At 46.9% G+C, this 21,803-nt stretch overlaps 2 protein-coding genes across 2 annotated transcripts; both read left to right on the top strand.

Moving 5' to 3' along the window:
- Positions 1 to 9,523: 9,523 nt before the first annotated feature.
- LOC135990666 (extracellular calcium-sensing receptor-like) lies at positions 9,524 to 10,654 on the top strand. The gene has a single exon (XM_065638584.1). It carries the CDS (start codon positions 9,524 to 9,526, stop codon positions 10,652 to 10,654), a length of 1,131 nt encoding a protein of 376 aa, XP_065494656.1.
- A 4,062-nt stretch (positions 10,655 to 14,716) lies between these two features.
- On the top strand, positions 14,717 to 20,724 carry LOC135994937 (cystatin-B-like). Its single transcript, XM_065645875.1, has 3 exons — positions 14,717 to 14,818; positions 19,075 to 19,176; positions 19,908 to 20,724. The coding sequence occupies exons 1-3, from the start codon at positions 14,753 to 14,755 to the stop codon at positions 20,034 to 20,036; spliced, it is 297 nt and encodes a 98-aa protein (XP_065501947.1). The 5' UTR covers positions 14,717 to 14,752; the 3' UTR covers positions 20,037 to 20,724.
- Positions 20,725 to 21,803: the final 1,079 nt, after the last annotated feature.

The raw sequence follows: 21,803 nt of genomic DNA, 5'->3' as shown, positions 1-21,803 counted from the left end.
CAACACTATTCAAGATCAGAAGCAAGCAGGCAGTGATTTCCTGGTGCAGATCCCATTCAACTTGAAATTGCATTGTCTCCATATCCTTCAAAGCGGGAAACAGAGGCGTTTTACTTTCAGTGACTTTCCTTCCCTCTGCCCGACCAGACAGGTGCCAAGGTAAACACCAAAACCAGAAGGGGAAAAAATAAATCCTAGGTTCAGGTAAGTACTGCAAATAAGTTATTTCTGCTTCTTTCCTATCAAACCTAGAGTTGTATTCAAGCAAGCATAATAACAACTGAATACGCTGTACCATTTACTTTTTTGTTGCAACTCCAGTGCCAGTTTCCTGGAAGACAAAGTACGATCCCTTGTACTACAGTAGTTGTGTGTGCACAACAGCTGTTCTAATTTCAAGGTACTTATATTTCACACACTGCTAAAATATGTAACATGCAGAATATATACTCAGAAGTATTCATTCTGCAGTTAGAGTTGAACAGACAACATAGTCACGTTCCTGACCATATACGAATGTTCACAGCTCAAAACACACGCAACCTACTGAGGAAAGACCAGCAACTGTTAGCAGCCCGACCTGGTAAGGGAGAGCTAACACTTCAAGACCACAAAAAAACCTGCTTCCCTTCAGTATTCCTGCCATCTCCCTCCTCTCCAGCAAATGGGAGGAAGGTTGTTCCAGAGAGGTAGCAACAGACCAGACAATTTTTAGTCCCTAGGGATGACTACATGGGAGGGGGTGAAATGAGAATACGTGCAGCACACAGGCAACAGGCATTTCTGCTGGAATCAGCACAAGGAATTAGCTAGAAACAAGCCTGTTCACAGGCACAGAGATGGTGACTGTGTAGCGCAGATTTATCAGTGTCGTAACTAGCCTACTGACGCTCCTCACAGATGACAAGTGATGCAATAGACAGCGTGGCGCCTTGAGATAACAACTTTCTGAAGAATAACGTCCCCAGTTCTTGGGAATAAAGGGAATGGGAGGTGTTAAAGCTAGAAGTCTGCCATTTTCTCCAAATTCAGCACTCCAGATGCAGAGTTCCTCACAGCTCAATTCGTGGAGTTAAGAACAATTCAAGCTGAAGAGCTCGCACTCCTTTTGCACAAGACCCTGCTGATTCACTCAAATGCTCATCATCTGCCACCACGTTGCTACCATGCGTCTTATTCACACGGCAGGACAGATGAGCTGACTGGAAGAGCCAGCTCACCTTACTGAAGCCAGAATTCATAGAATGCATCCAATAATCATATAGCACTAGTGCTAAAATCAGGTATTTTATAAACTCCTCCACTCACCAGGATGCAGATCTCACTAAGTCTTGTGGCAAGAGATGTTGCTAAGATTCCCGAAACAGCATTACCCCTCTGGAGAACTCTGGCTTCTGATTAGTAAGAAATAACCCGGAGGAGCAAGTCTAGGAGGGTTAAGTTGTAATCTTTAGAAAACTCTAGGTATGAAACTAAAGACGTTAATGTCGTGCGGAAATCATTCATGGGACTCCATATTTCTGGGTTTGCTGGTTTTTTTACTTCAAAACATAAGAACTTTTTTCCCCCTAGACTGCACAGAGTTCTGCAGAAGGGAAGGAATATCAACACCCATTGTCAGCAAGCTGATGCTAGAGTTTACACAGGCAAATCAGTCTGTTCTCTTTCTGTGGGAGTGCTAATGGCTGTTCCAAACCCCAGTGATATTTGTAAGACTGGGATCCAGCACTCATCCTGCATACATAGTTCATGAAGTCACCTTGAAATGCTGATGTTTCACAGACCTGCTGTCAAAGATAATCAGTGGCAACAGGCTGTCCCAGGCAACCCTCATCTACACCTCTCTCCATTTAAGCTTTGCATGTAATCAAACAGCATTTGGCCGCTGCCTTGACAAGAGCAGCCATCCCCATGCCTTCTCTTGGACATCATCGACAAGCTAGTGAGCATCTCCACTGTAGTATTTGAGATATTACACACCATTCCAGCCTGCCCTCGCCATTTGGACGGGTGGCAATTTCTCTTCACGTAACTGTACTGCTGTTACCTTGGAGAATCAGTGGTGGGAGAACTGCACTAGTACTATTCCAACAATGAAGAAACAAATCTTTGCAGGTTGCAGGCCACTACTCTCTGGTCCTGTATAAGCATTTTAAGAAGTAGAGGCTACAGTCAATAAATCGCCAGCACCGTAACAAAACAAAGCAAACACAAAAAACCCCCAAACTCCAGAGTTATGTATTTTTGAGTTGTTTTTAAACCAGACATGAAGCCACCTCTCTAGAAATGATTGTGAAAGCTAAGCTAGCAAGTCAGTCTTCTGGTTTCACAGTGTCAAGACATGTCATCGTGACTAGATGAAATGACACATGGTCTGCACCATTGTAATGGCTGCTAAAGGAAAGCAGCCCTCCATCTACCAATTGCGGATCTACTTGTCATCACCACAGCAACAACAGCCTTGACTTTCAAAATGCTGGTCTGCAAAAAAGGTTTCCCCTCCTGCTACCCACCCTGATTTCAAAATCACAGATGAGGCATGATGCTAGAATGGACAGGCGTCAGCAGACACAGAGGTTTTACCTGCCTGCGTTTAGTATGGCCCACAGCTCACACTAAGGCTGCTTACCTACCATCACAAACCATCCCACTTCACAGGCGGCTCTTAATTCCTCAATAAATGGCAAAGCCTTTTTCTCCTTCCCCGTGCTCCAGATCATGGCATGCAATTCCAGTGACTCACCTTAATGATCCAGCAAGTTCAACAGCAGGATTCAAACAGCCTCTGATTCATGTAGTTTGCCGTGAGCTGCAAGAGATAATCCTCTGTGTTCAGAGCAAACTCAATAGGAGTGATTCAACCTCTTAGTGCAACCTTCTGTATACAATCTGCAAACACCTGAGGAGGGCATGTTTGGGACTTGGAACTGTCTACTGTCTTCTTCTGGTGTCAGAAGCTTTTCATATACAGGTGTGTATAGATCTACTTGTTTGGCCTTGAGAAGCTGAGAAGCTTCTCAAATGCTCACAGTCGGAGTGTGGGGGGGGCACCACAGAGAAGCCGAGAAGCTTCTGGAATGCCCACAGCCAGAACTGAACAGACTATAAATGGGGTTCCCGCCGAAGACCCCTTTGTGTGGTCTCCTTGGAGCTGCGGGTCTGCCATGCTGCCGGAGTCCCTCCCCTTAGACGGAGAAGCCGTCTAAGGTAACCTCCCGGGATGGGGAGCGCCTCACCTCCGTGTGTGGGTGAGTGCTAAATTACTGAATATATGCTTTAATAAGTCCTCGCCTGGTAGGCAAGTGTGAATTCCTCGTCTGGGACAGACGAGTGTAAATTCCTTGCCTAGCAGGCAAGCGTAGGTCCTGGCTGCAACAGGCTAGTGTTTCTCTCTTATGAGCAGAACGGGGCAGAGAGGGCTCTGGTTTTGTTTTCTCGTGAGTGCGTGTATGCATGCTGTGGATCCTCATTATTCTTATTTCGCTGCACCCCAAATAATGTCTTAACCTAATATCCGAACCTGTATCTTATGTTATCGGAGTGCTAACTAATTGTATAAACCCCGTTTCTAATCGGTTTATTGGCGGTACTTTTCCAGCCAGAATAAAGCTTGTTTTGCACCTTGCTGTCTGCCTAAACGTATTTTGGGGTGCCTCCGTGACAAATATAAAATTCATTTGTTCACATAGGTTGTACAAAAAGATGAGTTGTTTACTCTTAATTACAGGAGAATCATTTCAACCTTGAGATCTCAGATAAGTAGGTCCAAAACAAAACAGGACTGGATTCTCCTGGTTCTAGAGGGTCCCAGTACAGCTCACCCAAGGTCTCTTTCCAGTTTGGCTCTCACGATTATGGACCACCTTGATGGTAAATACCCCACATCATTGACTCTTCGGAGGCTTGTAGTGAATTTGGCAACGCTCATTAAATACCTGAGACACCAAAACAGAAAAGCAAAAGTGAATCAGCCCTTATCCAGGAGATGAGCAGAACTTCAGAGATAGTTCAGGCAACCATCTCTTCACAAACACCCATCCCAAGCTGCCCAGCCCTGCTCTACCAATAAATGGTACTTACCAAGGCATCTGTCTCCATTCACCCTCTCTCCTGGCTTTAGCGAATCCAAAGTTTGCAACCTGATGCTGAGGGACTGCACAGCACTAAGTGTTCTCCCTCGGATACGGCAGTCTGTTATCCTCAAAGATGATGATGCCTTTTTTCTTTTGTTTTTTTTAAAGAGGGAGGGAAATTACCAGTGGAAGGCTCCTGACTGGCTGCATTCAGTAAGGTTCACTGTGGCACTGCAAGTTGGACACTGTATTCTTCTCTTCCTGAGCAACCGCATTTTGCATTGTCATGCCAGCTAAGAAGAGGTGCAAGGGCTCTTGGAAGCCACGTTCACATTTTTAGTTATCTGACCGCAGGTGCTGGTGCTGCCAGCACTCCTACGCAAAGGGCACACTGCTCTCACCTCACTCGCCTCTGGCACCTCTCTGGGTGAAATTTAGCACACAGAACTAGAGCCTGAAGTTCATGTTCATTTAGCTTGAACCACAGGCCTTGTCAAGCAGACTGCTTGCCCTAAGGAGGACCAATAAATGTGACTATTTAAAAGAAAGCAATCTGAATCAGAAGTACAACACACAGGCTCACACCAAAGTTGCAGGTGCTCTTTCCAAGCAACTTAGTTATTTATCATTTTAGCTCCAAGCTCTGTCCAGTGCGTGTCCTGAAAAGCAACACGAGCACCACCTAGCACCAAGTGGAGGCACTGGCAGATATTAGTGAAGTTTGCAGCATGCATTAGTTATAGCATTGATTCTTAACAATTTTGAGCCATTTTCGACTTATTTTCGAATGTAGCTTAAGAAACAGACACATACTACAAACTGCTTCGTATTGCAGAAAGAAAGCAGTTGTGATACAGTTTGTTTCACACACACAGACAGTCTGCCTCACTACATTACCACACACAATGGACAACTCTGGAAGAGTTAAGAGTATGTAAAGGTCTGCGATCTGATAAATGATAGAAGGAAAGTGTAGAAATTAAGAGCCGCAAAGGGTTCGCCTTAAGAAGCATTTTAACACTAAACAAATTCTACCATTTTTGTCCATTGTCTGTCTAAGACACTTTAAGGGCATATATGTCTTCAAGGGTACTGGAAATACACTCTAAAACACTGCAAGGGTCCTTTGCATCAAACAGCACAAGAAAAAGTTGCAGCTTCCAGCTTGCTGTCATGCAAACTTTTAAAGCATCCTTAACAGTAGCTCTGCAGCCTGTGGCAAGAAAATCAATACTGCAATCTTGCTAATACTGCCTCCTACTGTTAGGACCATGGACCCAGAGATTTCAGGGTGTTAGTCAGGCCAGGTAACTCCATTGGTCTACTTGTGAAGTGCTCTTCTCATTTTTCAGACAGGGAAAACAGTGCCTGAGAAATGTTAACATTCATGTTACTGTGCAGGTGTCCTGGTTTTGTTAAAAAACAAGTTTCTCTTTTAGTGAATTTCCCTGTCAGCTAAAGCCTTCTAAATAACTGCAGTTTTCCTGAAAGCTAGATACATGTTTTGGTAGACATAGCAATGGAATGTGAGGTCATTGATAAGGATTGATGCACATCTCGTGAGAGCAGTGAAGTGAAACAGGTGACCAAAAACCTGGCCAACTAAAGTATTCCATCCCGTTCACATCATACTTCATATAAAAGTGGGGGATCACGAGGATCTCGACCCTTTTTCCTTACGGGCCACATTGGGAGAGGACCTTGTGAGTTGTCCATGGGAACTGAGGCCTAGTGACAGACTGAATCCAGTTCTGGTAGGCTGCAGTGTCCAGTCCAGGACTTCGGGTGCCAGCCCTACACCTGCCGGAGCAGTTGCCAGGACTTCCAAGATTGGTTTTGTATATTTTATATTATTTTCTCTATTTTTATTAGTAGCATGAGTAAAACGTTTTTAATTTTTCCAACTCTCTTCTCTCTGTCCTTCTTTCCCTCCCAATTGCCTGTCTTTAGTGGGAAGGGGGGAGAGGGAGGTGAGGCGCGGTAAATGACCTTACAACCTGTGAGATTGTAAAGCAGGTATGTTTGTTCAGCGCTGGACACAGGGGAAATAATTTCCACCAAAGACATGTGCTAATTTCCAGTAGCTGAGAGCTTAGTTAAATACTGTGTTACATATTCATGTAACATATTCATGAAAGTTCTAGGAACGTCTATACATATTCATAACCTGTCCCCAAGAAGGCGGTTCTTATTACAATGAGTTCCGGGAAATCATTTCCATAGTCTCCACCTTTGGCCCCTCCTGGTTGCGCCTGCGCAGTGATCGTGAACCGGGATCATCTTCTCTGTACACGTTCACCTCTGGCCTGGTGTGCTGAGTTGGCTGGGACTCAGACTGCTGAGTTGGTTAGAACTGGCGTTATCTCCTGTCCTGTGCCCAAGTTTCGGTTATCTAATCCACCCAAGGATGCACCAAGGATGCACCCAAGATTTTGTCTCCCTGCAAGGCCTGTAAAGTCGTCTATAAACTTTTGTTTCTCTTATACAAGGCTAAGCAAAGCTAGGCAATTGTAATGTGGGTTAAGGGTTTGCTCTCTAGGTGTTAGCTCCTTAAGTGTTAGTTCTCTAAGTATTAATTAGTTAATTCCCTGTATCAGTCACCCCTTTTCTAAGAGGTTAGTAAATTCTTTTACTAATATGATGATTCTTTATCTGTGTTTTCTCTGACCACAGGTAAGAAGGGTACTTCTACCTGAGAAAACCCATCTCTATCCTTCAAAGAACAAACAGATTTTAATTTAATGCAAAAGTCAGGCTCCCGGTGGTTGTCCGCCATGCTGCTAAGCTCTTTTGGGGCAGTTGGTGATCATATGGCTGGTGCTCCGGCAGAAACGGCATCCTTTGGGCTGCGTTGGGAGCTTGCGTTCTTTGGCGTGGTGACCCCGCTCACTGCAGCTGTAGCATTTGTCTCTTCTTTTGGGTTTCTTCTTGCTGATGTAGTAAGTGCCCATGCCAATTTTCATCCCACCCGTGTGCTAAGGCTATGACCATAAGAAATACAATTTTCCAGGTTGCACCTGGATTACCCTTCATGGTGCTTTGCAGGCTTTCTTCACTTCAGAATGATGGATCCAGGCATTCTGTTCTTTAATCTTGATAGCAGTGAAGGATGTCAGGAGGACTTGAAATAGACCTTCCTATTGTGGTTCCAAAGTCTTTTCTGCAAGAGACTTCACATACACATAGTCTCCCAGTTGGATGTTATGTACTGGCCCATCCAAACTCCTGCTCCAAGTCCCAAACGTGTTTCCCAGTTTTGTTAAGTTGTTTACCCAATGCCACCATGTAAGAAGTCATAATTTCATCCCCTATTTGTGTAGACATTCCCTTCTGTACACTATAGGGTCTCCCATACAGGATTTCAAAAGGACTTAACCCTTCCTTTGCTCTTGGCCTTGTTCGTATAAGCAAGAGGGCCAAAGGCAAAGATTGAGGCCAAGCTAAGTTCGCCTCCTGCCCCAGTTTTACAATTTGTTGTTCAATTAGATGATTCATTTTTTCTACCTGGCCACTGGATTGAGGATGGTAAGGGGTATGTATTTGCCAGTCTATTCCCAAGTGCTGACTGACTTGCTGTATAACTTCTGAAATAAAATATGGCCCTCTGTCAGAGGATATAACAGCTGGAACTCCAAACCTTGGTATTATTTCTTGTGCTAATGTTCTAGTAACCTCCCGAGCTTTTGCTGTTCTGGTAGGGAATGCTTCTGGCCAACCTGAAAAGGTATCAATCAGTACCAACCAATATCGATACTCCCCTTTTCTAGGGAGTTCCGAAAAATCAATTTGCCGTTGTTGCCCAGGTCCATTTCCTTTCCCAATTTGACCCATTTCTGGCTTGGGTGTATTCTTGGGATTAGTCTGGAGGCAAAGATCACATTGCTGTGTCACCTGTCTTACGGTAGTACACAAATTTCTAGCTACCATTTTTTGATCAAATGTTTATATAGTGCTTCTGCTCCCCAGTGTCCCTTTCTGTGCTCTTCCCTTACTAAAGGCAAACTAAATAGGAGAGAACAATAAGTTTTATTATATGATCCCTCTGAATCTATAATAAGTTCCCGGTCTTCCTTAGTATACTCTGGCTTACCTTCCAAAGAGACCTGCCCATCGGGGACTAGGGCACTTTCTATTCTTACCTTTTGCTTAGCCGCCAATTTTGCCTCTCTGTCCACCAGCTCGTTCCCTTTTTCCAATTCTGCCATGGTTTTATTGTCACCCCGCAATCAAACCACGACAGCAGGAGTTTGACTTTGCTGTCTTTTATGCATTATTACAAACCACTGCAATGATAAACTCCAGCATGGAGGTGCTGTGCAGAGCCTAATGCAAGTGCCTTGTTTTGGAAGTCAATTCTTTTGTGGTATTTGCTATACAAAATTCTGCTGCCTGCATTTCTATAAAGCAGTATCTTTCTGTATGCCACTATTGTACAGCTACCCAGAGTGCTGGAAAATAACTTCCTGTTTCCTAATCAGATTTTTCCAATCAGTTTGCAATGAATTAGAGTTAAGTAAGTGCATAAGTGTTCTTTCCAAGTAAAAGTCTGCAACAGTAAAGAAGAGTGGAGGTCCTCTACTGCAAGCTAATAACCACTTCCTTGTAACAAATTGCATTTGGTCCACAATTATGACTGGGTCTAATTCCTTCAGTGAAATATTTTTTCAGGCAGCTAAATAAATGAGACTTGCATATAATAGCAGAGCTGGAGATAAAACCCAGAAACACTTTTGTCTTCAAGCCCCCCTATAAATACCAGATGGCTAGGATGACCTTGTACTATGCATACCTCACTATGTATACACTAAATGCTCTACGTCTTCAGGAAATTGCACATTTCTGTCACTAGTAAAAGCTTAATGTAGCTACAGGAAAACACTAAAATCAGTGCTAACTTCGGTGCCAACTCTGGGCTCCAGAATGGACACAGTGTGGGGCAGGTCTTCCCCCTAGCCCTTTTAAATAAAACTGACAGCAGAGCTGCTATAAAATGTTTGCCACTGGTGGCCTGCAGCATGTTGTTAAGACTGTGCAGTTGCTTAGTCATATCTGAGCTGGCTTTAAATTAATTAAGCTTAAGGACACACTTAGCTTTTTCAGACAGTACAGAGGCTGTACTGACAGCAAATCGTACCTTGAAAAAAGTGTAGATGCTCATCTGATCAACCTGCATTGAGCTGCACTGTGTTGACTAGACCTTGAAGAATACACCAGCTGTATAGCATTTATGCTGATGCAATCTAGAGGACTGAAATCCTGAAGCAGAGATTAAAAAGGGAGCTGCAGCTAGTACTAGCTCTTCGCAAAAAATTTTCTTTTGCATTTAAAAAAGGAGGTTCTCTGTACAGAATTGAAAGATCTGAAAAGCTAAAATGAATGAGAAAACAAGATACCATCTGGGACCATCAATCCAGAGAGTGATCTGCCCCCTCTGTTGACATAAGAGAGCCATGGCAAACCTGCCCCTTGTCACCTCCTGCATCCTGGTGAAAACCAACCGTGTCCTGCTTGTCTTTGAGGCAAAGATCCCCACGAGCCTCCACCGAAAGCAGGGGGGCCTCAACCTCCAGTTCCTCCTGGTTTTCTTGTGTACATTCGTGCAGATTGTCATCTGTGTGATTTGGCTTTACACAGCCCCACCATCCAGTTACCGAAACCATGAACTGGAGGATGAGATTATCTTCATCACCTGCCACAAAGGCTCCCTGATGGCCCTCAGCTTTCTCATTGGCTACACCTGCCTCCTGGCGGCCATCTGCCGCTTCTTTGCCTTCAAGTCTCGAAAGCTGCCTGAGAACTTTAACAAGGCCAAGTTCATCACCTTCAGCATGCTGATCTTCTTCATCGTCTGGATCTCCTTCATCCCTGCTTATGCCAGCACGTACGGCAAGTTCGTCTCTGCCGTGGAGGTGATTGCGATACTGGCTGCCAGCTTCGGGCTCCTGGCCTGCATCTTCTTCAACAAAGTCTACACCATCCTCTTCAAGCCCTCCTGCAACACAATCGAGGAGGTGCGCTGCAGCACAGCCGCCCATGCTTTCAAGGTGGCTGCCAGGGCTACGCTGAGATGGAGCAACGTGTCACGCAAGCGCTCCAACAGCCTGGGGGGCTCCACCGGCTCCACACCTTCCTCCTCCATCAGCAGCAAGAGCAACCATGAAGACCCTTTTCCTCTACCAGCCGCCGCCGAGCGGCAGCGCCAGCAGCAGCGTGGCTGCAAGCAGAAAGTCAGCTTCGGGAGCGGCACGGTCACCCTGTCGCTGAGCTTTGAGGAGCCGCAGAAGAACGCCATGGCCAACAGGAACGCCAAGCGCAGGAACTCCCTGGAGGCCCAGAACAGCGACGACAGCCTGATGCGGCACCGGGCCCTGCTTCCCCTGCAGAACAGTGAGCCCCTCAGCGCCGAGCCCGGTTTCCAGGCAGCTTCCAGCCCGGAGAGCAGCTCGCAGGAGTCAGTGGTGGGAGACGCCAAAGAAGAGGTACCAAGTGCTGAGGTGGACCCTCCTCTGCTGTCAGCTAACTCCCGAAATTTTATAGGCACTGGAGGTGGCTCTGTCACAGAGAACACGGTACATTCCTAACGAAAGAAGATCATGAGAAGCACATCAGCCCCCCGAGAGGAACTTGCTCACCTCTTGCTTCTGAATGGGAAAGACGACAAAGACACGCTCCTGTGACACAGCCCCACCACACCGTACTGTTAGCGCTGGCAGGGTCTTACTCGTGCCTCCAGAGGAAGGAGTGTGTCTGGAGAGCCTTGGACTGAATTTGCATTTGCTTTCTTGAAACCGGGTCATCCCAGAAGGATGAGTGAATATCTCCTCTGGTGGGGCTTAAGCAGAAGTCTGCATGCTGCCTTGCCTCTGTAAGCTTCTCCTGCCAGACTGCAACTCAGCTGACTATGGGAGGCATTAGGCAATCCACTATACTCTGCTTTTACATTTATGTATAATATTCCTCTTTCCCACTATGTATAATATTCCCTCTTTATCCAGTATATGTGATCTGTAACCATGTGCATCAGGACTCTCAGCTCTACAAAAGCAAGGTACACAGTTTCACTTGGGAAAAGTATGGTTGTGGGGAAAATTAAAAAAGCCCCAGCATCCTGCACATGTGTACAGCCGAGGGTGTGAACATGTAAAGTATTTATGTGACAGAGTGCCCTGCTATTTATATTTAGTAATGTCCCAATCTCTCCTTTCTGCCCAGCAGGAAATACTGGACAATACTCTTCATAGACTCCATTGCACTAGACCAAGCTACTAGGTTGCTACTGGTTTCGTCCAGCTGAGGTAGCTTTCCCTCCAGCCTACCTGCTTTGGTGGAGGGGGAACAGCTTGTAAATCCCCGCCTAGAGAACGCTGCGAGAGCACAATGAGATGTATCTGTGATTATGTCGCTCGTAGTTGTATGCTTAACAGAGTGTTGCTGCTGTAATATTCCACATGGCATACATGGCTAACCCCTTCACACCATAGTCAGTGTTGTGCTTTCCCATATTGATCTGCCTCACACCTGCACAGAGCATTGTGCTGGTCCTGATGACACTGGTGGGCCTGAAACACACCAAATGAAACAAGGTGAAATGCACGAGTTAGGGGTGGAGAAGTAGCCCCAAACGTGGTAACACAATTGCAGGAATGAGCGAGTATCTGAAGTGTGTGTGCCGGTAGGCAACAGGAGGAGGAAAACACACAGGCCTGGGCTCTGAGACATGCACACACAAATGGGTAAATTGGATATGTTTTGGCTCCTACAGGCCACCTACCAGTACGAACTTCATCAAAGAAAACAGCAGAACTTCTTTATTCTTGACACTTGTTCTGCTCCCCCAAAAGCAAACATAAGTGCTCCTGGCTTTGCAAGGTATTCCCGCTTCTTCTCCATCCATGCTGGAAAGGTTGGAAGTAAGAGAGCCGTGAGAAGAGAGATTTATTTCCTGCAGCCTGATGAGAGAAAAAGTGTCCCTCAACATCCTGGCAGGAGGGGGTACATTGCAGAATTTATTTCTCTCTTCCCAGATCTCATGTGCAAGAACAAGCATCTGGCACGAAGGCGTCAGTACCCTTCCTCATCAAACACAAAGGTAATCCAGACCGCTGCGGAAAGGTAGACGGGCCTGCAGCTTAGTGTGAGCAGAGACGGAATGACTGTGTGGATGTGTTGGGGAAAATGCCACCATTCTTTTGTTACTCTTTTTGCTCGGTTGTTCTTTTGCCAGGGCAGGCAAATAAAACTTACAGGTGACATTGCTACGTAAAAACTTGGTTTCACCACTTCTACTTGTTGCTGATGAGGAAGAGGAGTTTGGGCTTAAGAGAGCACAGTCAAAGTCCATAACCCCAAGGAGCACGCTGGTCGACAAGTTATTTTAGCCCTTTTCTTGACCTGTTATATCCACCTCAGCATGGGCTCAAATTTTAATTACACCATGGAAGAACCAATCCAACTTTAACTGTAAGGCCTTCAGATTACAATATTTGATTAAAGCCATGGCACAGCTGGTTAAAAGAAAAAAAAAAAAAAGGGAGTTTGAAAACACAAATCCTGGTGGCCACAATTTTGGAAACCACATTCTAGCCCTGGACCCAGTCGGAGTAGCTCATTGCTTCTGAAAAAACAGGTTCCTTCACCAGGCTGCTGAATGTGGCCTCTAGGTTTAGTTTAGGGGAATTAAGGTATTAAGACTCGCGGTCTCCTGAGTCTAAATGCATGAACAGAGATGGGCACTAGATGGCAGAAACGGCTAAAAAAAAAAAATACTTTAGTTATGGCCCGCACTTCCAAAAATAGCAGTAGCCAAATAGTTTTAGTTCTAGTGCATTATTCCTACGGGCCCAAACCAGAACAGTAACCCCTGAAGTGAAGCTGACAGCACTGATATCCTAGAAGCGCTTAATGAATGAAACAAAATGACAAAATGACACAGGATACAAACTGAAAACTCTGTGCTAACACATGCAACAAGAGAAACAAAGTCACCATCGGCTGCCTTGTTTGGAGAACAATATTCTCTGGCTATGCACACAGTAGAGAATGTTGACATTTGGGTGGTTTTCATTCTTTGGGCAGTTTTCATTCTTTGGGTGTTTTTTTGTTCTTTACATCTACTTAAAAGGAATGTGTGCCCTGGCACAGGATGAGGCTCCAACAGCTGCCATAGTTTTACAGCGACAGACCAGCTGTGCTCGATTTGCTGGGGAACCCTCACCCACCCCCACTGGACATGTACCCTGATCTCTGAGCCTGGAGCTCCACGCGCTGTGTGACAGCTGCTGCTGCAGCCTATTCTGGTGATGCACACGCTAGGTACAAGGGAAGCCCAGTGAAAAAGGACCCTCTTCGTTAAAGTGATTTGCAACCAAACCCTTTTTTCCATGCCCAGAGAAGAGTACATGTTCCCATCCTGCCAAGTCCAGGACAAGAGGAAGTTTGCTCAGACACCTGTCCAAAAGCCGGTCTGTGTTTCACACAAGACAATACTGACGAAGACAAGTTGGGTAACATCCTTCTTTCGAAAGCTCAAGCCTGCAAACTTCCACTGGCATGTCCCACCAGAAGCTGTCCACATGAACGGCTGTCCCACCCCATCCCCTGTAGCTCAAACCCCTACTGGAAAGCACCTGCCAATGTCGGTGTTTCCCAAACCACCCGGCAGAGAAGCAACAGCAGTGGGGACAGAGGCAAAGAGCATTATCAGCTCCGTGGTGGGATTTCCATTGGCAAACATGGCCCATGGGCAGGGAACCATCCCAGTGAACAGCCCGATACTTCGCCTTCTGCTCACAAAGCCAGCTGAGCTCTGCCGGCCCAAAGCCCCAGCACAACACGTACTTGCTCTCCACAGAGGAGTGAGATGATGATACCAAGGAAAAGAAATCCTTCTTCCCTGGTCTGTTTCACCCTTCCCACCATGCCCCCCTTACCAGTGCAGGAGGTTGGTTCAGTATGGAATACCTGCTGTCCTTAGATGTAGGGCTATATTTACCAAATGTACCAAGGGCTGAAGGAAAGCAGGGGGAGGAAGGTAGGTTTTTGCTGTTGTTTTTCCAAGAAATCTGGGGGTGTGAATTGCAGCGAAGTTTAGCTAAAGACCTGAACGTTCAGAGTGCAGGGGATTTCTCAAAGGCCGGGTGATTCACACAGCTTTTGGTTTGCTGGCTGAGAAACAGCAAAAGCAGCCCAGGAGAGGGAACGATGAACACGGCAAACGAGGGAGTTGTGTACCGGGAAACTTTGCACGTAGGCGACGGCTGCTGGAAAACACGACAGACTGGGAAAGAAAGAAGCTCATGAGAGCCCTGTCCTGACACACGCCTCTCCCAGAGGTGTCACCGCCGAGGACAGGCTGCAGACCTCCCGGGGGTCGCTCTGCCGGCAGCTTTTGTTGCACCTCTTGCTTTCAGCGTCTCTTCCTCCCGCTGGCGACCGCAGCCTGTCCTGGGGCGGGGCGCGCTCTGCCGAGCCCGGACAGGGCTGGTCCCGCCGCGCTGCGCTAAGACTTCCCCGGCCCAGGAGCGTCCCTGGGGACACCGCTGCTCCCGCCCCCCAGCTCGGGAGCCGCAAACGCCGGGCTTGAGTCACGCGTGGGGCCCGGCCCCGGTCCCGCCCCGCCGGCAGGCCCGGCCCCGCCTGAGCGGGAGGGCGGAGCGGGGCGGAGCGGGGCGGCTGCCATCATGTTGTGCGGGGGCGCCTCGGCGGCCCGGGCCGCCACCCGTGAGACGCAGCAGATCGCGGAGGAGGTGAGGGGGCTGCGCTGCGCCGCGGCCAGCCCGGGAGGGACCCCCGGTCTCCCGGGGCTTCTCCCGCCGGGCTGCTGGCGGTCGGAGCGGCCGGTGTGACCGGACGGCTGGGGCCTCGTCCCGGTGCAGGGGGTGGCGGGGACCCGGGCGTCGGGCCATTGCCCAGCAGCGCTGAAGGCGGAGACGCCTTTCCTCCCCGCTCGGCTCGAAAGCAGGAACAGCGACCGGGAGTGCGGTGAGCGGTTCCTGGCGCCCTCTGCCCGCTTGGCCTCGCCTGGTTTTATTGACCGCAGGCAGGGCAGGCTCGGGATTTTGGGGGGACGTTTGGGGGGATTTCGAGAGCAAGCGTGGGCCGCGTGGAGTGCTCGGGGTCAGCGCCGGTGCTCCGGCCCCGTTCCTGCTGCCGGTGTCTGTCCCAGCTACAAAAGGTGCGGGAGCTTGAGGAAGGAGCTCAGGAGGTTCTTGCAAAGTCTGAATCTTGTAGCCGCTTTTGTTGTTGGTGTTGGAGGACGAAGAAAACGTCTCCGCTGCTTCCGCTATTCCCCCAAGCAGAATTCGGCTCTACACGCTGCCAGCTCCAAACCCTGAAACTACTTCCAGGACAGTTAAATGACAGCCCATGTCAAGGAGCAGCGCGTGCTTTTGCTCTAAAAATGCCGATGTACAACTAAGTTCTTCTTTCAAAGCACGTGGTCCTGTTTCAGTCATGACTGAACTCAAGTTCCTTCTGCTTTTCGGTTTGATCAGCCAGGGTGCGTCAAGCCAGTGGAGAAAGACGAAAGACAAGCTCCCTAGACTGCAGCAGTTACTAAACATGTACAGAGCACCCAAAGGCACAGTCACTGAAATTAAAGTTTAGCTTGTAGAATCTGATGATCTTGCATTCCAAAAAAACCAAAGAGATGTGCATCTCCTCAGCCCTAACCTGAGTCTGCAGTAATGAGTACCCTACTGAGAAGTGCCGAGAGAGTCATAGTAATTGTTTTGACCTGGACAGGTCTACGTGTTGTGTTAAAGATAACGTGAGTATGCAGTTAGTGTTGCATATGGACTGAAAACTAGATTGGTTTTAAATCCCGAATTTCCGTTCTGTGGCGGGCTGTGGTGGTTTAGTAGTCCAAATATAAGATGAAGAGTAAAAACAAAACCCATCTGGAATCAGACATGAAGGGAATTAACGAAAAATCTGGCATTTTCATTTAAATTACCTAAATATTTCAAAGTTTATCCAGCTAGTTTTGACTGCCAGCTTGTATTACTTTATTTAAAATACATAGAGAAACTCAAAACTGAAATTTGCCTGTGCAGTTATATCTGTATCTGGATACGGACTGTGAAGGAAACATTCCTTTTCTTAAGTCAAGGCAGACCTCTAAAATTACCTCGCTTGCTTAAAATCAAATCTTTGCAGAGATTTGTTAGAGCCTGCCAGTTTGTTTGCCAGAAATACATTTCCCGTTCCTGCTTTTCCAGTTCTTGCCTCCATTTTACTGCTTTGTAAGAGCGACAGCGATGGCTGAGCATCCGTCAGATTCGTGGACCTGGCGAGTACTGCTGCTTGCCCAGAGCAGGTACAGCGGGAGGCAGAGCAGGACAGCTTCCCTCTGGCAGTGTCTCTGGCTCAGGAGTCCCACAGGAACGGCCTCCCCACAGCCAGGATTTCCACCCAGGCCTGTTCAGTCCTTGGCTTCTCGCTGGCACCTGTGGCAGAGGTCAGTCAGGGTGCTTTTTGAACCATCTGCTTTTCAGTAAGTGCTCTGGGAGTAAGCAAACAGGCCACGCAGAACAACAGAGAACCTTCATGGCATGATGGAATCACAGATTTTTGGGTGGGAAAGGACTGCACCTCCTGCCCAGCACAGGGTCAGCAGCCCCAGGCCACTCGGGGCTTTGTCCAGTCAGGTCTTGAAAACCTCTGTGGACAGAAACTGCACAAGTTCTCTGGGCAGGCTGCTGTACTGCCAGTGTGGCCTCATGGGAAAAGCTCTTCCTTATACCCAGTCTGAACCTCCAATTTCAATTTAGGACCATTAAGTCTCACTCTTCTGCTCCTCTGTAAAGATCCTGGCTTCTTGTAAGGACTGGAAAGCTTTTATCCAAGCCTTCTCTTCTCCAGGCTGAGCAAGCTAATTTTCTTCCTTTCCTCACAGCACGAGTGCTCCAGCCATCTGACCTCGTGGTGGCCCTCTGCTGAGCTGGCTACAGTTTATTGACATCTTTCTTGTACTGGGGGCCCAAAAGTGGACGCAGTATTCCACATGTGCTCTAACAAGCACAGTAATCGTTTGCCTCTCTCTTCTGGCGAGGCTCCTGCAGATGCAGCCCAGAATGCTGTTACCTTCGTTATCACCAGGGCACAGCGATGGCTCATGTTTGGTGCACCGTCCGCCAGGACCTCCAGATCTAGACTGACACGATGAACTAGTATGGTGGGCAGTACCGGGTCTTTCAGAGAGTATTTCTGGGCTCTCCCTCTCCGTACTGCATCAAGATGCCCATTGTCACGTGCCGCGGTGAGTCATTGTCACAATAACACTCTGACAAGCCGGCAGCCACGTGTCACCCCACGCTGCCTCCGGTCACGGAGCCCAGTGTTCGGCTTTCTGGTGGAAACACAAAATGTGCTGAGCCAGGGCAATTTGGAGACCTGAGAAACCAACCTTGCACAGCACCTAGGATTGCTAAAGGAGCACAGGACAGCATAGGGTCCGTGGGATACCTATGCCCACCCTCTCCCCTGCTGCTTAAAATTTGTAATAGTAGCTCTAGTGATGGAAACTGAAACCACTCAGGGAGGACGGAATCACTGCACTTTCTGGGGCTGCGCGCTTCCTTGCATCTTCAAATGCAAAGTTGCCGAGTGCGCTTTGATTTCTATATGGAAAAAAAAACACGTACAAAAGCATCCAAACATCATCATCGTACTTTTGATGTACTATCCATAGCCTGGAAGAAGTGTAGAGGGTATGACCTCTGAGGGATGATGTACAGTATGGTCACAGCTCTCAGCGACAGGACAATCACCGATCACCTGCCTTGGAAAGGCACCAGAGTTTAGTCCCGCGCCTTCTCAGTGGGAGGACATACCCTGTGGCAGACATTTTCTGTTCCTGCTTCACCTAGAGCACCTGAGCAGTGGCAAACTGGCACTTGTTTTCCTCCAAGGAAGCAGGTGGAGCTCAGGCAGGATAGCAAATATGTTCATTCCCCTTGACTTTAGGAAGAAGGCGAAATCCACCATGTAGCTGGAAAGAGAAAATGACTCACTGCTGGTACTGTTGCACTGGGAGTGGAGGGAGGGCTACCTAATGATGTGGTGCAGGAGGTAAGGCCTGGGTAGACCTGCGCTTGCAGCAAGGACTCCCAAGACTAATTCATATTGCCCTGATAAACAAAGCCTGAAATCTTCTGCTTCCCTGACCAAGAACTTTACCATATAGCCACAAGGTTCTAGAGAGCCAAGTGTGGGAAAGAAGAGCTGCAACTCCTGTGAGTTCCTGCCTCCCGCTGAGGTACTGGACAAGTTGTTCTGACTTCTTGAGCACAGGTTTTGCACTCTGGAAAGGGGGATGATAGCTCGGAAGCTTAATGGTGCAATTATTTTTTGGAAAATATTTGCAGTTTGAAAACATTCTAGATTCCAGCAGACGTGCTGGAAGAACTGTCAGATTTGTGTTGTGTTGTAGGCTTGGGTAGTTTGCTCTGAAAGCTTGATTTCTGGATGGCTGTCTGTTCTGTGATGCTGGGTCTGTAACAACTTGTTCTGAATTTGAAAAGGGAGCTAATGCTGAAGATGGGCTTTTTTCTTGTAAGAAGGATAAATGTTAAAAACTTCTCTTTAAAAAGATGTATAGTCTTGTGCATGTGGGTACTGAATCACTTCCCATTTGTTGTTAGATATACAGAACAGAAAGGGAAGCTGAGACATCAATAGAGGAAATAATTTGTCAACATAAACCTTCTAGAATACCCACACAGTTCTCTGTTGGAGGCTCCAGATTCGGTGTCAGTCTATGATGACTGAATCACACCACTCTCTTGGCTTTGCTGCCTCTTTAGATTTCTCGTCTTCCTTGAACACAAAACTTAACATGATTCATTTTGATAATTTAGTAACTTGGAAAAGCAGCAGCTCTGTGTCTGGGAATTCAGCAGTAGTGACCTAAAGGGTGCAAAGGCACCCTTATAGTGTGGGCCTTAAGTCCTAAGTAACTTGAATCTTGCATCAGTCTTAAATACTCTGTTGTTTTGTTAAGGTGAAACCTCAGCTAGAAGAAAAAGAAGGGAAAACCTTTGATGTCTTCACTGCAGTGGAGTTTAAAACTCAGGTGGTTGCTGGAACAAACTACTTCATCAAGGTAGAGGACACTGGGCAGTGTTGGTTGGTTGTTTTTAATTAACACGTATAATATTTGGAATGGTGGGGTTTTTTCTTTACTTACCTAGACAGGGATGCTTATGATTTGGCCTTAATAAGAAAAAAATCTATACATTAAAAAAAAATCCACCCCCCACCTCCCAGCCCACCTCCCTGTATTACATGGAGATGAGAGTACTTCCCTGTTTTCATAATGATTTTTACTTTTCGGTTCTTTTATGAAACTTAGATTTGGGGATAATTACACATCCGTGATGCTGAGCACTAACATTGCATTAAGTGAAGTCCAGGTGTGTGAAGACACAGTGAAGTGTCAAACCCGCTGTGATTCTGCCTGTAGTGATGCCACACACAAAACCAAGCACCTGTGATGAAAGCATTGAAGTGCTGCTTGTGCCAGGCAAGATTAGAGCATTTTACATGTATTTAATAGATTACTCACTTCTGTGCAGCCCTGGTTCCCTAGATGTACGTTCCCTGTCTCAGGCACAGGGAGCATTAACAAGCATAGAAGGATTAGAGGGTCATAAAGTCATAACTCCACAAAGTCAGAACTCTCAGTCTGGTTTAGAACAAGACCACACCTTCTGAGGTGATGGTTTTTCTTGCCACCTCTCTGCTTCACCATCCTCAAGACACACCAGTCTGACCACCCCTCTTGCTGAAGGTTGCTGTTACTCCGTGGAACTCACAGGTTTTTATGTTTTGCAGGTCCATGTTGGCAATGATGAGTTCATGCACCTGCGGGTGTTCAGGAGCCTTCCTCACGAGAACAAGCCGCTGAGTCTCCACAGTTACCAGAGCAGCAAGACTAAGCAGGATGAACTGGCTTTTTTCTAGCAAGCTTCTGTCTTGTGCATTTTCCTGATTGGTTCTGATGTGCATTTTCTATAGGGTGCAAAATGTTGATTCCTGTGCCAACAAAGGAGCAAAGTAAATGTGTTGGGGTTTTTTTTAACTTCCCACTGGAAAACATCAGTTGCTTTTATGCCATTCCATTCCTGTGCAATATCTAAATTTTAGAGTCACACAGTTCTCCTTTCACCTACACTAACGCAAATCCAAGTAGCTGCACTGACTTCAGTGCAACATGACTGGAATACTGCGGCAGAGTCCTGTTTGTGGACTTCCCTGGTTTAGAAACTGAAAGGGGAGTGACACTGGCATTCTGTATTTGCAGCAAGGAGCGAGAGGAAAACCCAGATCTCTTCTGTGCTATTTTGCAACTGTGAAAATATCTGTAGATTTAAATTGTGCTATGTATTTTCTTAGCAAAGACCTGAAGAGAGACCAAAGCCAAAGTGGTTTTGAAAGCAAGAGGAGGATTATTGTCTTTTGAAACAAACATTCCCGTGGTGATCATGTTGATCCTCTTGCAGCAGCAGGATATGATGTCCAGTAGAGGGGGTATGCGTTTAAAACCAGAACTGAACTCAGTTCTCAGTCCTAAGGAAAAGTCCTGGAAAGGAACTTAAGCTGGACAAGCATTTCTGCATTAATAACAATAAACATTTCTCTTGAATCGAAAGGGCATATTTGACTTTGAGTAGTGTTTCACTGTTCTCTTTTCTGGTTTTCAATATTGGTTATGTTGCTCAGATGTTGGGTTTTTTTTTTCCATGAGTGTTTTTCATATTCCTTATAACCTTAGGTTTATTCCAGTCTTTTAGTTAGAAATTAGAAAGGAACACTAAGGAAAATGCAGTCCCTCTGTGCTGCGTGGAGCAGGGCACCTGCTAAGAGAGGGCATGGGAAAGGCTGAGGCACTCGATGCTGCCTTTGTCTCAGCCTTTATTGGTAGGACTTGCCTTCAGGAATTTGAGGTGCTTAAGATGAGCAGGCAAGTCTGGAGAAAAGAAGACTTTCCTCAGCAGAGCTGGACCAGGCATGGGGCACACCTAAACCAGACTTAGGCAATGCCATGGGGTGTGAGGGGATGCATCCATGGATGCTGAGGGCCAGTGTCATTGCAAGGCCACACTCAAGGACCTTTGAAAGGTCATGTGCACTGGGGGAGGTTCCCCAGGACTGGAAGCAAGAAAACATCACTTCTATGTTGAAGACGGGCAAGAAGGAGAACCTGGAGCACTACAGGCTCATCAGCGTCACCTCAGTCCCTGGGAAGGCGCTGGAGCAAATGGTTCTGGAAGTCATTTCCACACATATTAAAGACAAAAAGGCAATTGGAAGTAGTCGGCATGGATTTACAAAGGGAAAGTCATGCTTCATCAACCTCATAGCCTGCTATGATTAGATATCCATCCTCTCTCAATTTGCCAAGATGTTTGTTGTTTACTTTGGTAAGGCTTTTGATGCTGTTCTCCATAACACCTCATAGATGAGCTGCTTAAGTATGTGCCAGAGAAGTGGACTGCAAACTCGCTGAACTACTGTGCTGAAAGAGTTCAGCAGCACAAGGTCCAGCCAGAGATCAGCGACCAGTGGTGTAGACTGAAGAATCGGCAAGCAGCTTTGAGAGGAGAGAGCATGGTGACCTTACCTGTGTCTTACTGGGCTTTTTGTTGCAGGTGTGCTCTGTGGGAGTGTGTAACCAGCATTGTTTAGAAGGAGCATGTTCTGTCTCCTGAATATTAAGGGGTCTTACAT

This window comes from Caloenas nicobarica, chromosome 1 (genome assembly GCF_036013445.1).
Source record: "Caloenas nicobarica isolate bCalNic1 chromosome 1, bCalNic1.hap1, whole genome shotgun sequence".
NCBI lineage: Eukaryota > Metazoa > Chordata > Aves > Columbiformes > Columbidae > Caloenas > Caloenas nicobarica.
Note: the sequence above shows the minus strand (reverse complement) of the source record. Positions and strands in the feature narration are given on the sequence as shown.

Bases quoted from the DNA above. Each gene is read 5' to 3' on its own strand.
- LOC135990666 (XM_065638584.1), top strand. From the start codon at position 9,524: ATGGCAAACCTGCCCCTTGTCACCTCCTGCATCCTGGTGAAAACCAAC.
- LOC135994937 (XM_065645875.1), top strand. From the start codon at position 14,753: ATGTTGTGCGGGGGCGCCTCGGCGGCCCGGGCCGCCACCCGTGAGACG. The intron at 14,819-19,074 runs GTGAGGGGGCTG...TGTTTTGTTAAG, and splicing joins CGCAGCAGATCGCGGAGGAG to GTGAAACCTCAGCTAGAAGA. The intron at 19,177-19,907 runs GTAGAGGACACT...TATGTTTTGCAG, and splicing joins GAACAAACTACTTCATCAAG to GTCCATGTTGGCAATGATGA.